The 16,415-nt window shown below is 38.2% G+C and overlaps 1 protein-coding gene across 1 annotated transcript; it reads right to left on the reverse strand.

Moving 5' to 3' along the window:
* Nucleotides 1-9,706: 9,706 nt before the first annotated feature.
* Or9r3b (olfactory receptor family 9 subfamily R member 3B) lies at nt 9,707-10,654 on the reverse strand. Its single transcript, NM_001000697.1, has one exon. The coding sequence runs from the start codon at nt 10,652-10,654 to the stop codon at nt 9,707-9,709; it is 948 nt and encodes a 315-aa protein (NP_001000697.1).
* Between the last annotated feature and the right edge of the window lie 5,761 nt (nt 10,655-16,415).

Below are 16,415 nucleotides of genomic sequence, written 5' to 3' on the forward strand. Positions count from 1 at the left end.
GTTGGGTATTTTTTATTTACATTTTGATTGCTATTCCCTTTCCCGGTTTCCAGGCCAAAATCCTCCTAACCCCTCCCCCTTCAGTTCCCTATGGGTGTTTCGCTCCCTATCCTCCCCAACTACTGCCCGCCTCCAACAATCACGTTCACTGGGAGTTCAGTCTTGGCAGGACCAAGGGCTTCCCCTTCCACTGGTGCTCTTACTAGGTTATTCATAGTTACCTATGAGGTTGGAGCCCAGGGTCAGTCCATGTATAGACTTTGGGTAGTGGCTTAGTCCCTGGAAGCTCAGGTTGGTTGGCATTGTTGTTCATATGGGGTCTCAAGCCCCTTCAAGCTCTTTTTGGGCTTTGCTTCAACAGGGGTCCTGGATCTCAGTTCAGTGGTTTAATTATGCCATTTGCCTATGTATTTGATGTACTCTTGCTGTGTCTCTCAAGAGAGATCTACAACCGGTTTCTGTTAGCCTGCATTTCTTTGCTTCATCCATCTTATCTAGTTTGGTGGCTGTATATGTGGGGCAGGCTCTGAATGTGTGTTCCTTCTGCCTCTGTTCTAAACTTTGCCTCCCTATACCCTCCAAAGGGTATTCTTGTTCTCCTTAAAGAAGGAGTGAAGCATCCACATTTTGGTCATCCTTCTTGAGTTTCATGGGCTCTGTGCATCTAGCATAATTCGAGCATTTGGGCTAATATCCACTTATCAATGAGTGCATACTATGTGCGTTTTTCTGTGACTGTGTTACCTCACTCAGGATGATATTGTCCAATTCCATCTATTTGCCTATAAATTTCATTAAGTTATTGTTTGGGATAGCTGAGTAATACTCCATTGTGTAGATATACCACATTTTCTGTATACTTTTCTCTGTTGAAGGGCATATGGGTTCTTTCCAACATCTGGCTATTATAAATAAGGCTGCTATGAACAAAATGGAGCATGTGCATTTGTTATAGGTTGGGGAATCTTTGGGTATATGCCCAAGAGAGGTATAGCTGGGTCCTCAGGTAGTTCAATGTACAAGTTTCTGAGGAACCTCCAGAATGATTTCCAGAATGGTTGTACCAGTCTGCAATTCCACCAACAATGGAGCAGTGTTCCTCTTTCAATACATCCTCTCCAGCATTAGCTGTCACCTGAGTTTTTAATCTTAGCCATTCTCACTAGTGTGAGGTGAAATCTCGGGGATGTTTTGATTTGCATTTCCCTTATATCTAAAGATGTTGAACATTTCTTTAGGTGTTTCTCAGCCATTCGGCATTCCTCACCTGTGAATTCTTTGTTTAGCTTTGAACACCATTTTTAATAGGGTTATTTGTCTCCCTTCAGTATAACTTGTTGAGTTCTTTGTATATTTTGGATATAAGCTTTCTATCAGTTGTAGGATTGGTAAGACATTTTCCCAATCAGTTGGTTGCTGTTTTCTCCTAACAGTGCCCTTTGCCTTACAGAAGCTTTGAAGTTTTATGAGTTCCCATTTGTCGAATCTTGACCTTAGAGCATAAGCGATTGGTGTTTTATTCAGGAAATTTTCTCCAGTGCCCATGTGTTCAAGATTCTTCCCCACTTTTTCTTCTATTAGTTTTAGGGCATCTGGTTTGATGTGGAGGCCCTTGATGCACGTGGACTTAGCCTTTGTAGAGGGTGATAAGCATGGATCGATCTGCATTGTTCTACATGCTGACCTCCAGTTGAACCAGCCCCATTTGCTGAAAGTTCTATCTTTTTTCCATTGAATGGTTTTGGCTCCTTTATCAAAAATCAAGTGACCATAGGTGTGTGGGTACATTTATGGATTTTCAATCAACTCCACTGGTCTATCTGTCTGTCTCTGTACCAATACCATGCAGTTTTTATCACTATTGCTCTGTAATACTGTTTGAGTTCAGGAATAGTGAATCCGCTGGAAGTCCTTTTATTGTTGAGGATAGTTTTAGCTATCTTGGGTTTTTTGTTATTCCAGATGAATTTGCAAATTGTTCTGTCTAACTCTCTGAAGAATTGGATTGGTATTTTCATGGGGATTGCATTGAATCTGTAGATGCTTTTGGTAAAATGGTCATTTTTACTACATTAATCCTGTCAATCCATGAGCATGGGAGATCTTTCCATCTTCTGAGATCTTCTTCAAGTTCTTTTTCAGAGGCTTGAAGATCTTATCATACAGATCTTTCACTTGCTTGGTTAAAGTCACACCAAAGTACTTTATACAATTTAGGATTATTTTGAAGGGTGTCATTTCCCTAATTTCTTTCTCGGCTTGTTTCTCTTTTGTGTAGAGGATGGTTACTGATTTATTTGAGTAAATTTTATACCCAGCCACTTTGCTGAAGTTGTTTATCATGTTTAGTAGTTATCTGGTGGAATTTTGGAATCACTTAAATATACTATCATATCATCTGCAAATAGTGATATTTTGACTTCTTCTTTTCCAATCTGTATCCTTTGATCTCCTTTTGTTGTCTGATTGCCCTGGCTAGAACTTCAAGAACTATATTGAATAAGTAGGGAGAGAGTGGGCAGCCTTGTCTAGTCCCTGATTTTAGTGGGATTGCTTCAAGTTTCTCTCCATTTAGTTTAATGTTAGTTACTGGTTTGCTGGATATGGATTTTACTATGTTAAGGTATGGGCCTTGAATTCATATTGTTTCCAGGACTTTTATCATGAAGGGGTGTTGAATTTTGTCAAATGCTTACTCAGCATCTAATGACATGATCATGTGGGTTTTATCTTTCCATTTGTTTATATAGTGAATTAAGTTGATGGTTTTCCTTATATAAAACCATCCCTGCATGTGTGGGGTGAACCCTACGTGATCATGATGGATGATTGTTTTGATGTGCTCTTGGATTCGGTTTACCAGAATTTTATTGAGTATTTTTGCGTTGAAATTCGTAAGGGAAATTGGTCTGAAGTTCTCTTTCTTTGTTGGGTCTTTGAGTGGTTTATGTATAAGAGTAATTGTGACTGCATAGAAGGAATTCGGTAGTGTTCCATCTGTTTCAATTTTGTGGAATAGTTTGGATAGTATTGATATGAGGTCTTCTAAGAACATCTGATAGAATTCTACACACAACCGATCTGTACCTGTGCTCTTTTCGGTCGGAAGACCGTTAATGACAGCTTCTATTTCTTTAGGAGTATGGGGTTTAAATGGTTTATCTGATCCTGATTTAACTTTGGTACCTGGTATCTTTCTAGGAAATTGTCCATTTCCTGCAGATTTTCATGTTTTGTTGAATATAGGCTTTTGTAGTTGCATCTGATGATTTGTTGAATTTGCTATGATTCTGTAGTATGTCCCTTTTCATTTCTGATTTTATTAATTTGGACACACTCTCTTTGTCCTCTCGTTAGTCTGGCTAAGGGTTTATCTATCTTGTTGATTTTCTCAAAGAACCAACTTTTGGTTCTGTTGATTCTTTCTATGGTCCTTTTTGTTTCTACTTGTTGGTTTCAGCTCTGAGTATGATTATTTCCTCCCTTCTACTCCTCCTGCGTGTATTTGCTTCTTTTTGTTCTAGAGCTTTTAGGTGTGCTGTCAAGCTGCTGATGTATGCTCTCGCCTGTGTCTTTCTGCAGGCACTGTGAGCTATGAGTTTTCCTCGTAGCACAGCTTTCATTGTGTCCCATAAGTTTGGGTATGTTGTACCTTCATTTTCATTAAATTCTACAAACTCTTTAATTTCTTTCTTTATTTCTTCCTTGACCAGGTTATCATTTAGTAGAGCATTGTTCAAATTCCAGGTATATGTGGGCGTTCTTCCCTTATTGTTATTGAAGACTAGCTTTAGCCCGTGGTGGTCTGACAGGACGCGTGGAATTATCTCTAACTTTCTGTATCTATTGAGTCCTGTTTTATGACCGATTATATGGTCAATATTGGAGAAAGTACCATGAGGTGGTGAGAAGAAGGTATATCCTTTTGTTTTATAATAGAATGCTCTATAAATATCTGTTAAGTCCATTTGGTTCATGACTTCTCTTAGTCTGTCTAAATTCTCTGTTTAATTTCTGTTTCCATGATCTGTCCATTGATGAGAGTGGGGTGTTGAAATCTCCTGCTATTATTGGGTGAGATGCAATGTGTGCTTTGAGCTTTAGTAAGGTTTCTTTTATGGATGTAGGTGCCCTTTTATTTGGAGCACAGATATTCAGGATTGAGCGTTCATCTTGGTGGATCTCTCCTTTGATGAATATGAAGTGTCCTTCCTTATCTTTTTTGATGAATTTTGGTTGAAAATAGATTTTAGTTGATATTAGAATGGCTACTCCAGCTTCCTTCTTCAGACCATTTGCTTGGAAAGTGGTTTTCCAGCCTTTCACTCTTAGGTAGTGTCTGTCTTTGTCTCTGAGGTGTGTTTCCTGTAGGCAGCAGAATGCAGGGTCCTCATTGCGTATCCAGTTTGTTAATCTATGCCTTTTTATTGGAGAACGTAGTCCACTGATGTTGAGACATATTAAGGAATAGTGATTGTTGCTTCCTGTTATATTCGTATTTGGATGTGAGATTTTGTTTGTGTGCTTTTCTTCTCTTTGTTTTGTTGCCAAGATGATTAGTTTCTTGCTTTTTCTAGGGTGTGCCTTGCCTCCTTATGTTGGGCTTTACCATTTATTATCCTTTGAAGGGCCGGATTTGTAGAAAGATATTGTGTAAATTTGGTTTTGTCATGGAATATCTTGGTTTCTCCGTCTATGTTAATTGAGAGTTTTGCTGGACACAGTAACCTGGGCTGGCATTTGTGTTCTCTTAGGGTCTGTATGACATCTTTCCAGGATCTGCTGGCTTTCATAGTCTCTGGTGAGAAGTGTGGTGTAATTCTGATAGGTCTGCCTTTATATGTTACTTGAACTTTTTCCCTTACTGCTTTTAATATTCTTGCTCTGTTTTGTGCATTTGGTGTTTTGACTCTTATGTGATGGGAGGAGTTTCTTTTCTGGTCCAATCTGTATGGAGTTCTGTAGGCTTCTTGTATGTTTATGGGCATCTCTTTCTTTAGGTTAGAGAAGTTTTCTTCTATGATTTTGTTGAAGATATTTACTGGTCCTTTGAGTTGGGAGTCTTCACTCTCTTCTATACCTATTATCCTTAGGTTCGATCTTCTCATTGAGTCCTGGATTTCCTATATGTTTTGGACCAGTAGCATTTTCTGTTTTATATTATCTTTTGACAGTTGTGTCGATGATTTATATGGAATCTTCTGCTCCTGAGATTCTCTCTTCTATCTCTTGTTTTCAGTTGATTATGCTTGTATCTATGGCTCCTTGTCTCTTCCTTTGGTTTTCTATGTCCAGGGTTGTCTCCCTTTGTGCTTTCTTTATTGCTTCTCTTTCCATTTTTAATTTCTTCACCTGTTCGATTGTGTTTTCCTGGAATTCTTTCAGGGATTTTTGTGATTCCTCTCTATAGGCTTCTACTTGTTTATTTATGTTTTCCTGTGTCTCTCTAAGGGAATTCTTTATGTCTTTCTTGAAGTCCTCCTTCATCATGATCAAATGTGATTTAAAATCAAGATCTTGCTTTTCTGGTGTGTTTGGATATTCAGCGTTTGCTTTGGTGGGAGAATTGGGCTCTGATGATGCCATGTAGTCTTGGTTTCTGTTGCTTGGGTTTCTGTGCTTGCCTCTCGCCATCAGGTTGTCTCTGGTGTTACCTTGTTCTGCTATTTCTGACGGTGGCTAGACTGTCCTATAGGCCTGTGTGTCAGGAGTGCTGTAGACCTGTTTTCCTGTTTTCTTTCAGCCAGTTATGGGAACATAGTTTTCTGCTTTCAGGTGTGTAGTCTCCCCTGTCTACTGGTCTTCCGCTGTTCCTGTGGGCATGTGTCCTGTGTCCACCCGGCAGGTCACTTGGAGCAGAAAAGTTGGCTTTACCTTTGATCCCGGGACTGAAGTTGCTCCTGAGAGTCTTCTTTTGAGCTCTCCTTGAGTGCAGCAACCAGAAGGGTCTGCCCCACCTTTTCCCAGGGCCCTGGTGCACTGGGTTCCCTGATGGCATTAGGTATTTTCCTCCTGAGTCAGAAATGTGGGAAGAGTGTAGTTTCTTCTGGCTTCCCTGGCGTGCCTGCCTCTCTGAACATTTAGCTCTCCCTCCCATGGGATTTGGGTGTAGGGAGCTGTTGACCAGGTCTCTTCAGGTCCTGGTGGTGTCTGGACCACAGGGGACCTGCCGCTTGAGAGCCCCTATTTTCTTGTTTCCAGAGGCCCTATACAGTTTCCTCTTGGGCCAGGGATGTGAGCAGGGGTGGTAGTATTAGTGGTCTCTTCCACCCTGCATTCTAAGGAGTGCCCACCTTTCTGGGTGGTGAGCTCTCTCTCCCGTGGGGTTTGGGAGCAGGGAGCTGTGTCCTGGGATCTGTGAGGTTCCGGCTCCAGCTAAAAACTAGAAGTGTCCAGTCCCAGAGGAATTTTGCCTCTGTGTGTCCTGAGTCCATCAGGTAGGTGGCTTGTAGCAGAAAAGTTGGTCTTACCTCTGGTCCGGTGGCTGAAGTTGCTCCTGGGGAGCTGCTTTTGACCCCTCTGTGAGGGTGGCAACCAGGAGGGCCTGTGCTGCCTTTTCCCAGCTCCCCCAACACCCCCCCATGCACCAGGGTCCGAGATGGCATTAGGTGTTTTCCTCTGGAGTCAGAAATGTGGGCAGAGTGTAGTCTGTTCTGGATTCCCAGGCATGTGTGACTCATTTTTTAATAGATCAATTATTTGGGATGTTGGTGTTTAACAATCTTGCGTTCTTTATAAATTTTGCATACTAACTCTCTGTCAGGCGTAGGGGTGGTGAAGATCTTTTCCCGATATGAAGGCTGCCAATTTGCCCTTCTGACAATGTCCTTTGTTTCCTTTGTCTTACAGAAGCTTTGCAGTTTCATGAAGTCACATTTATCAATTGTTGATCTTAGAGACTGAGTCTTTGGTGTTCTGTTCAAGAACTTGTCTCCCATACCAATGGATAAAAGGCTATTTCTGACTTTCTGTTCTGTGAGATTTAGTGTATCTGGTTTTATATTAAGGTACTTGATCCACTTGAGTTTTGTGAGAGATGATAAATATGAATCTGTTTTCATTCTTCTACATGTAGATATCAAGTTAAATTAACACCATTTGTTGGAGATGCTTTCTTTTTCCCATTGTATGGCTTCGACTTCTTTATCAAAAATCAAATGCCCAAGGGTATGTGGGTTCATTTCTGGGCTCTGATTAGGTTCCATTAATCAACCTGATTGTTTGTGTACCAGTACCCATGCAGTTTTTTTTTTTTATCATTATTGCTCTGAGGTACAGCTTGAGGTCCGGGAGGCTGATTCCTCCTGAAATTCTTTTATTGTTAAGGATTGTTTTGGTTATCCTGGGATTTTTATTTTTCTATATGAAGTTGAGAATTGCTTTTTCAAGACCTTGATTCATTTTTTAATCTCATGGTGTTTTCGCGTGTTTGTAAGTTTTTGTAATTGCTGTTGGTGGTGGTAGCCAGTTTTACTTCATGGTGATCTGTAAGAGTTATTTTTAATATAAATGTGTGCTGTAAATTAACATGGCAGCTGTTTTTCTTTATTCTAGCTAGTTCCCCAATAATGACACAGACTATGATTTATTTTCAAGCTTCACCTCATGCATGGTATGTATTCACTTATAAGTGGATATTAACCAGAAAATAGAGGTACTATGTTACATTCCACAGACACAAAGAAACTAAACATGAAAGAAGGCCCAAACAATCAAGTTTGAATATTGCTCAAATAGGGAATAAAATAGTCATAAGAGGCAAATGAAGGGTGGTAACTGAGAGGAAGGATTTGGGGAGGGGAATGGGGGATTCAGGATCAGCTATGGGGAATGAAAGGAGAGATAGCTAGATGGCCATGAAAATGAATGAAAATCTTCAACTGACAAGGGTGAGGAGTTGAGGGGCTATCTACAGAATGAGACAGAGACCTGGAATAAGGGAGGCAACCAAAAATCCATGAGGGTAACAGCTGTGACATTGGGGATATGGAACCCAAAGAGTCCACCTACAATAGCCAGACAGGAACCCTGGTAGAGTACTATAAACACCAACCCACCCACATAATTTTCAGCCTCAAATTTATTCTTTCTGCAAGTAACATAGACACAGGGAAAGGAGCACAGATGAGGGAATGGCCAACCAATGACTGGTCCAACTTGAGACCTATCACATGGGCAATCATCAATCCCTAACACTATTAATGATACTCTGTTACGCTTTCAGATGGGAGCATATCGTCCTCTGAGAGGATTAACCCAAAAGTGGACTCAGACATATACAGGCACCTACAGCCAAACAATGTATGGAATTTGGGGACTCATGGAAAAGTAGGAGAAAGGATTGTGGACCAGGAAGGGAAAAGGAACTCCACAGGAAGACCAAGAGAGTCAACTAACACAGACTCTTGGTGTTCTTAGAGTCTAAACCACCCACCAAAAAACATAGACAGGATGGATGTAGGTCCTCCCCCCTCATATGTAGCAGATGTACAGCTTGACCTTCATGTGGATCCTGAACAACTGAAATAGAGGCTATCTGAAAAGCTCTTTCCTGTATGTGAGATATGTTCTACTAGCTGGGCAACCTTGCTTGGCCTCAGTCAGAAAGAAAGAACCTATCCTTGGAGAGACTTATAGTGCTAGGGTTTGGGAGAAACCCAGGAGGAACCACACCCACTCAGAGAAGAGGAGGGGGTGGGGGAAGGGTTATGGGAGGGGCTTACCAGGAGGGGCCAATGAGAAAGATATAAAGTGAATAAGAAAAAAAACTTAAATTTTTTAGTAAAGGGATGTGCCAAGAAAACAGACTATACTGAAATAAATAAACAGCCTTTGGTGAACGCAGAACTACAAACTATAGAACAAATACATATAAAGAGTGAAAATGTAAATTTATATTAACGACTGTAAGCTCTTTAACACATTTAATAAACCAAAGTAACAAAATTAAATATTTAAATTCACAAAAAGAAAGTTAACAAGATCAAAGAAAATAAAACAATGTTCTGCCATGAAGATTTGTATCCAGATATCATTCATAGATATAGTATGGACATTCGTTTTAGTGGTATTTTATCTTTGAATATATTAGAATGAAATAAAACAACAATGGAGACATGTAACAATTTGACACATCATCATAAGATATTTTAAAAATAATAATGAAACTCAAGCTGAGTTTACAATAAACCTCTTGGCATACTTAAGGAGAAATTAGGATTAAAATTGTTAGAATATAATTAAAAGATGTAATATGTTCAGACATTGAAATACTCAAATTATTATGAAAAATGTTGTCTGTAATATCGTGAAAATGAGTTTCCAAATTTGCAAATTTATCATTTAGATAAAAATTTTGAAAAACGGAATATATATATGAACTAATTAGACAATCATCAGTAAAACTGAACACCAAAATTTATTAGGACAACTATGGCAATATACTTTTTAGTAAATTCAGTGTAATTTAATTTGATAGTAATACATTTATAATTTATAATTTATAATTAACTACCCATTTATGACACTATGGTTACAAAGCAAACACAATGAAAATATATATTGATGTTAACATTTATATTAAAAAGGTAAAAAAGCAATAAAATAAAATTTAAAATCCAAAACTTGGAGATGGCTTTTATTGAACTCCTCCATAAATTCATAATATACTTTTTCATTGATTTTATAGTTCGAAGACAACTGAAAGTCAATGCCAGAGTAATTTTCTCAGCAATATCTTTTTCAAAGCATTTTTAACCTCTGTATTCCTTAAGCTATAAATCAGAGGATTCAACATTGGGATGATAAGCGTGTAGAACACAGCTACAATCTTGCTTTTCTCTGGTGAGGAGATGGACCCAGGCTGGGCATACATAAAGAACACAGTTCCATAGAATAAACTCACCACTGCTATATGAGACCCACAGGTAGAGAAGGTCTTACTTCTGCCATGGGATGAAGGGATCTTCAGGACAGTGGAAAGGATGTAGGCATAGGAAACCAGAATGATGGTTATGGTGGAAATGATGATGAGAGCAGAGAGACTAAACAGCACAATCTCATTCACAAAGGTGTCAACACACGAGATCTTGATGAGAGCTGGGACATCACAGAAAAAGTGGTCCAGTCTGTTTTCTCCACAGAAACGCAAGCTGAAGGTGAATCCTGTTTGCACCATGGAGTTGATGCATCCACAGATATAGGAGCCAGCCACCAAACGAATACAAGCTGGTTGAGACATATGGACAGGGTACAGGAAAGGTGAGCAAATGGCTGAGAAGCGGTCATATGCCATCACAGCCAGAAAGAAACCCTCTGTTCCAACAAAAAGAGCAAAGAAAAAGAACTGTGTTGCGCATTCATTATATGAAATTTTCTTTTCCTTTGATAAAAATGTAGCTAGAGTTTTGGGTGCAATGACTGTGGAATAGCAGAGATCTAAAAAGGATAAATTTTGGAGAAAGAAATACATTGGTGTATGAAGTCTGGAGTCTATTTTAATGACAGTTAACATGCTGATGTTTCCCAATACAATGACCAGATAGATAAGCAAGAACAGTAAGAACAAGGGAACCCTTGCTTCTGAAGATGTCCAGAATCCCAGCAGAATAAAGTCTGTCAGCTCAGTATCATTGCTGCTCTGCTGCAGTTTCATAATTGAGACCTATCTGACAAAATAGATCACAGAGCAGTGTGGTCATGTTGTGGTTCATGTTGAGGATAGGACTGCAATTGTAAATTGATGCAGCTTCAGTCATTTACTTGGTTTAGACAATATACTGCCAAAAACTAATCTGTTCATTATCACGAAGATAGTAAGCCCCAATAGAAAGTGAGAAATGTGAGTAGAAGATGCCTACGAAAGTTTGAAATGCTTTCCAAAGTTTCAGTACATTAAAGTTCATATCTGTCCAATGAGTGCTTTTAATATATGCTGTATGAGGTTGTTTTGAGAATTGTATAAAGCACAGTCTAAAGCAGTAGTATTAATAATTACCAAAACATACTAGAAATTTAATAGTGGTGAATTGCTTAAACACATAAAGATATTTTAAATTTTGAAATGGGATATTGGGTGAATCTTCATCCCCACAACAAAAGAAGTTCATTTGGTTTCTTTAAAATAATAAGTAATAACAGAAAAAAATCTGAAAATCTGAAAGAGAGCAAGGAAGGAAATCTGCAAAACTTTGGAGGAGGGAAACAGAAGTGGACATGATGTAATTACATTATAATCTCAAAAATAAAAGAAATAAAAATATGGCCATGTGTACATGAAACCCTTAGGACACAGGGGTTACAGTATCACAAGATGAAATACCACCCTGGAAGAATCTCATCCAAGTGAAAACTCAGCCTTGTAACCCCTGTACTAGCCTTATACCATTAACTTTTGTTTCCTGCATCACTTACTGCTCATCTAGGAATGCCAGTGGCTTCTTTCAGGACAGCCAAGCTCCAGCATTTCTTTTCTCTTATGGTTTTAGACATATAAATTGTTTATGTAAAAATGTCATGACTGGCATTTATAATTACCTTCCCCATCAAGAAATATTTTTCTGTAAATATTCACAAAACATGAAACAAAATTGTCAGAGTACATATTACAAAGACTCTCATGTACTTCTTTAGCAAATATAAACAGAATCAAATATCAAAAGGTAAACAAATGAAAAAATAATGACTGAAAGACTTAAACAGTTAAAACTAAGTAGAAGACTGAATTGTATAACCCTGGGGGACTTACTGGCAAGTTTGGTTTCAGATCCACAAAAGCAGTTACTTTTCTTGAGGAACTCAGTGAACCTTTGAACTTCTATATTTCTATTTCAAAATTGTACTCAATTAAAAGTAAGTCAGAGACAGAACAAGTGAAAGTTGCTTAGTTTCTGTCATATCTTATGAAGGACAAAAAATTTTGTCAATAAAATTATGCTGTTTTAATTCATATTAATTTAGGTTCTAACCCATGCTCTTTCTGCCATGGTCTGAGTCATCTCAGAAACTTAGCTAAATTCTTTGTTCATATTTAGTTATCGTAACCTATGAATTAGGAAATTGACCCAATAGATTGCCAATTTCCCAAATTACATATTACCCAAAATCACATATAAACGTTAGTGCATGAAAAATGGGAAGTTTTTAATAAATAAGATCTACAGAAAAATAAATAAGGTCTACAGAAAAAACTACATTTTTTATTTTTTTAATTGAAATACCCTACTATTTCAACTCAGGCTACCTAAAAGGCCTCATTAAAGAAGTTTTAAGGTTTCTTCTTTTTGTTTTTTAAAGACATTTTTGAAAAAGTATAAAAATTGACAAAAATAATTAATATTTCATATAGATTCTTCAAGTACTAAATCACATGCACCAAGCAGGTCTGTTTCTTTACTCATGTCACATGCCCTCACCTCATCAGCCTCAGAAGAAATTCTTTCACTGGGTCTTCAGTTCAAGGTTAAATAAATGTCTTTTTTATTATGTAAATATGAAAATGAAAATACCTCCTGTGATTGAAGTCCTTTAATCCTGCTGGCTAATACTCTCAAATAAGGAAAGAAAATCAGAAACTCGTATTATATACACATATATATCTATTAAAGATAAAATAAGCCCCAGAGGTCAATTAGGTCAGCGTTTGCTATACTTTCTGACTCAGTAGAATCACCTGGGAAGTTGTTTTGCTTTTCTATTTAATACTTTTTCCTCGGTACCACCTTAGTACTAATTGATCTGAAATGGTGAAATGTCTAGAGGTGAGATGAGTTTAGAGTAGGAATTGTTCCTTTTCTGATTCTTACTGAATCTTAAAATTTCAGTCTATGAAGAAGTTCAGAAATAAGTAAAGTAGGCTGCCATGATTCCAAGATATTCCAACAAATAATTCCTTCCTCAAAATGACTCATTGCCTAGGAAGAATGTTTGAAAGGGATTATATTATATCCCTACTACTACTTCTAGGTTCCCTGCCTTTATTCAACAGAAACATGTAATAAACCAGACCCATTTCTTTTACTTCAGAGATCAGTTCATGCTGAGAAGTGAATCACACATTTGTAATATTGCTCAACAGATTAACACTCACATAATACTGATGCTTGGTACAGAAAAATAGACCCAGTCCTTTAAGACATATTCCTTCTATGTTTTTATGATTTTCTCTTGTAATTTTCACTTTATGTATACGGGTTTTCTCAGCGTTAAAAGGCTATTTAAAATAACATGAAAGTAGAAAATCTTTTTATATAAAGTATTGGATCTTTATGTGGAATATTTAAAGAAACTTCTGAGTTATGAAGTCCAAATAATTGAATATAAAATGTTGTGTATTTAAGCTACAGGTAATTTTCTGATTACTACCAATTTATAAATATAAATCCTGATCTAAAATAATTAGCAATAAAAATAAAATGAGAAAAATATATATTTATATACACTACTCTAACTTCCTGAAACTATTTAAATCAAATGAGTAATTCTGTAAAATCACTAATCCATTTAAATACTATGAAAGTTCATCTTCATATTGATATCTAGGAAATTTTCCTAAGATTGGGCTGTCTACTAAGAAGCAATCGCAGCTCTCTGTTCCTCCCTGTTCTAGAGACAGCCTCATTTTTTGTGCAGAGCCAGCCTCGCCCTGTAGAAATGATGGTGAAGGTTGGTGAGTACAGATTTGTCTGTATTAGGTGCCTGGTTACCAGGACTGCCTTCGGCATTTCAGTTGGCAAAGTGTAGATTATTGCCATCAACAACCCTTTCATTGCATTCAACTACATGGTCTACATGTTCCAGTATGGCTCTACCCATGGCAAGTTGAATGGCCTGGTCAAGGCTGAGAATGGGAAGTTTATCAATGGGATGCCCATCACCATCTTCCAGGAGCAAAATCCCTCTAACATCAAATGGAGTGATGCTGGTGCTGAGAATGTCATGGAGTCTACTGGCATCTTCATTACCATAGAGAAGGCTGGGTCCCACTTGAAGGGTAGGGCTAAATAGGTCATCATCTCCGTCATTTCTGCCAATGACCCCATGTTTCTGATGGGTATGAAACATGACCACTTACTCAAGAGTGTAATAAGTTGTACCACCAACTGCTTAGGCCTCCTGGCCAAGGTCATCCATGACAAGTTTGCCATTATGGAAGGGCTCATAACCATGGTCCATTGCATCACTGCCACTCAAAAGATTGTGATGGCGCCTCTGGAAAGCAGTGGAGTGAAGGCCATGGGGATGCCCAAACTTCCTCCATGCATCTACTGGTCCTGCCAAGGCTGTGGCAAGGTCATCTCAGAGCGCAACAGGAATCTCATGGGAAGCTCACTGTCATGGCCTTCCATGTTCATACCCCAATGTTTCCATTGTGGATCTGACATGCTGTCTGGAGAGACCTTCCAAGTATGATGACATCAAGAAGGTAGTAAAGCAGACATCCAAGGACACACTAAAGTGCATCCTGGGCTACACTGAGGACCAAGATGTCTCCAGCAACTCCAAATCCTCCAACTTTAATGCTGGAGCTGGCATTACTCTCAATAATAACCTTGTAAAACTCATTTCTTGGTATGACAATGAATATGGCTAGCAACAGGGTGGTTGATGTTATGTCCTACATAGCCTTCAATGAGTAAAAAACCCTGGACCACCCACCCCAGCAAAGGCACTGAGAGCAAGAGAGAGGTTCTAAGTTTCTGAGGAGTCCCTTTCCCAACTCAGCCTCCAACACTGAGTATCTCCCTCAGAGTTTCCATCTCAAATCCCCACAACAGAAAGAGTCTAGGAAGCCCTACCTACCCTCTTGAATGCCATTAATAAAGTTCACTGCACCCATAAAACAAAAGAAACAATCATACCACACTATAGAGAGTGAAAGTCTCCCTATGCCCAATCACATCATGCTAGATATATGAGGAATATACCAATGACAAACAGGAGCAGGCACAGCAGCAACAAGAAGTAATCTGAAGATGAAGCCTCTGGGGCTGGGTCTAACTGGGATACATCTATCACAGCTGTGCAAAGCAATGGAACATCTCACTTGCTTATTGCAGTTCTTCCTGAATGGCATCTGCCATTTTTTCTTAAAATTTCCAAAGTAGTCTTTACTATCTACTATATACTCAATCCATATGATAATGCATGCTACAAAATTTCATATAGCATGCATGTTAATATTTAATTTTGAAGTGATTAAACATTCTGACAACATATTTTTTCTTTCTCTTTTTTTTTTTCCGGAGCTGGGGACAGAACCCAGGGCCTTGCACTTGCTAGCAAGCGCTCTACCACTGAGCTAAATCCCCAACCCCCTGACAACATATTTCGAAAATATAAAAGCTGGATAGGGAAATTATTTAGTGAGTAAAGCACTTGTTACATAATGTGACAGTCAGAATTCAGATTTCCAGGAGTCATATAAAATTGTATGCTTACAATTCCAGAAGTCTTATGGCAAGGTAAATGTGGAGATAGAAGAATCTATGAAAGTTGTTGGGGTGCCTAGCCTGATGTATCTAATGATTACTTCAAGAAATTCTTCCCCAAAAAAGATAAAAGGTAAACAAAGACTGATGACCAATATTCTCTCTGACCTCTGTGACAAACACCCACACCCATGCTTCCTAATGCAAACACCCACACTCATGCTTCCACATACATGCACATGCGCATGCACACACACACACACAAACACACACACACAAGCATGTATAAGCATGCATGCACATGCATACACACATAAACATACACAAATACAAATACAAACACACATACACACAAACACACAAACACACACACACACACACACACACACACCACTAAGAAAGCTCTTGAGTATATGAGTATAGAATATAAAACATATATCCTGACTACTAGGAAAAGTGATCCAGAAGACGATGAGAATATTCTTTGCATGTAAATTTTCATAATTATACTGAGTTCATCAATCATGAATTTTAGATAAAATTGAACCACAAAATTTTAATGTTGATGAAAAACAATGAATACATGATATTGATCAATGATTTTATGGTATTCATTTACAGAAAACATTACCTAACTAAATATTAATAATAAACCCCAACACCTAAAGGGCAAAAATATTTTTTGTCACTTGCATAGTACAATTTTTAGGAAGTAAGTGTTCAAAACTACATTCTTTCCTAAATGGATTTTATTATTTATTTACATTTCTTTTTTTTCATCTTTATTAACTTCAGTATTACTTATTTACATTTTAATTGTTATTCCCACTCCAGGTTTCCAGGCCAAAATACCACTAACCCCTTCACCTCCCCTTCTCTATGGGTGTTCCCCTCACCATCCTTCCCGCATTACCGCCCTTCTTCCAACAATCACGTTCACTGGGAGTTCAGTCTTTATTAACATGAGTATTTCTTATTTATATTTCA

This window comes from Rattus norvegicus, chromosome 7 (assembly GCF_036323735.1).
Source record: "Rattus norvegicus strain BN/NHsdMcwi chromosome 7, GRCr8, whole genome shotgun sequence".
NCBI lineage: Eukaryota > Metazoa > Chordata > Mammalia > Rodentia > Muridae > Rattus > Rattus norvegicus.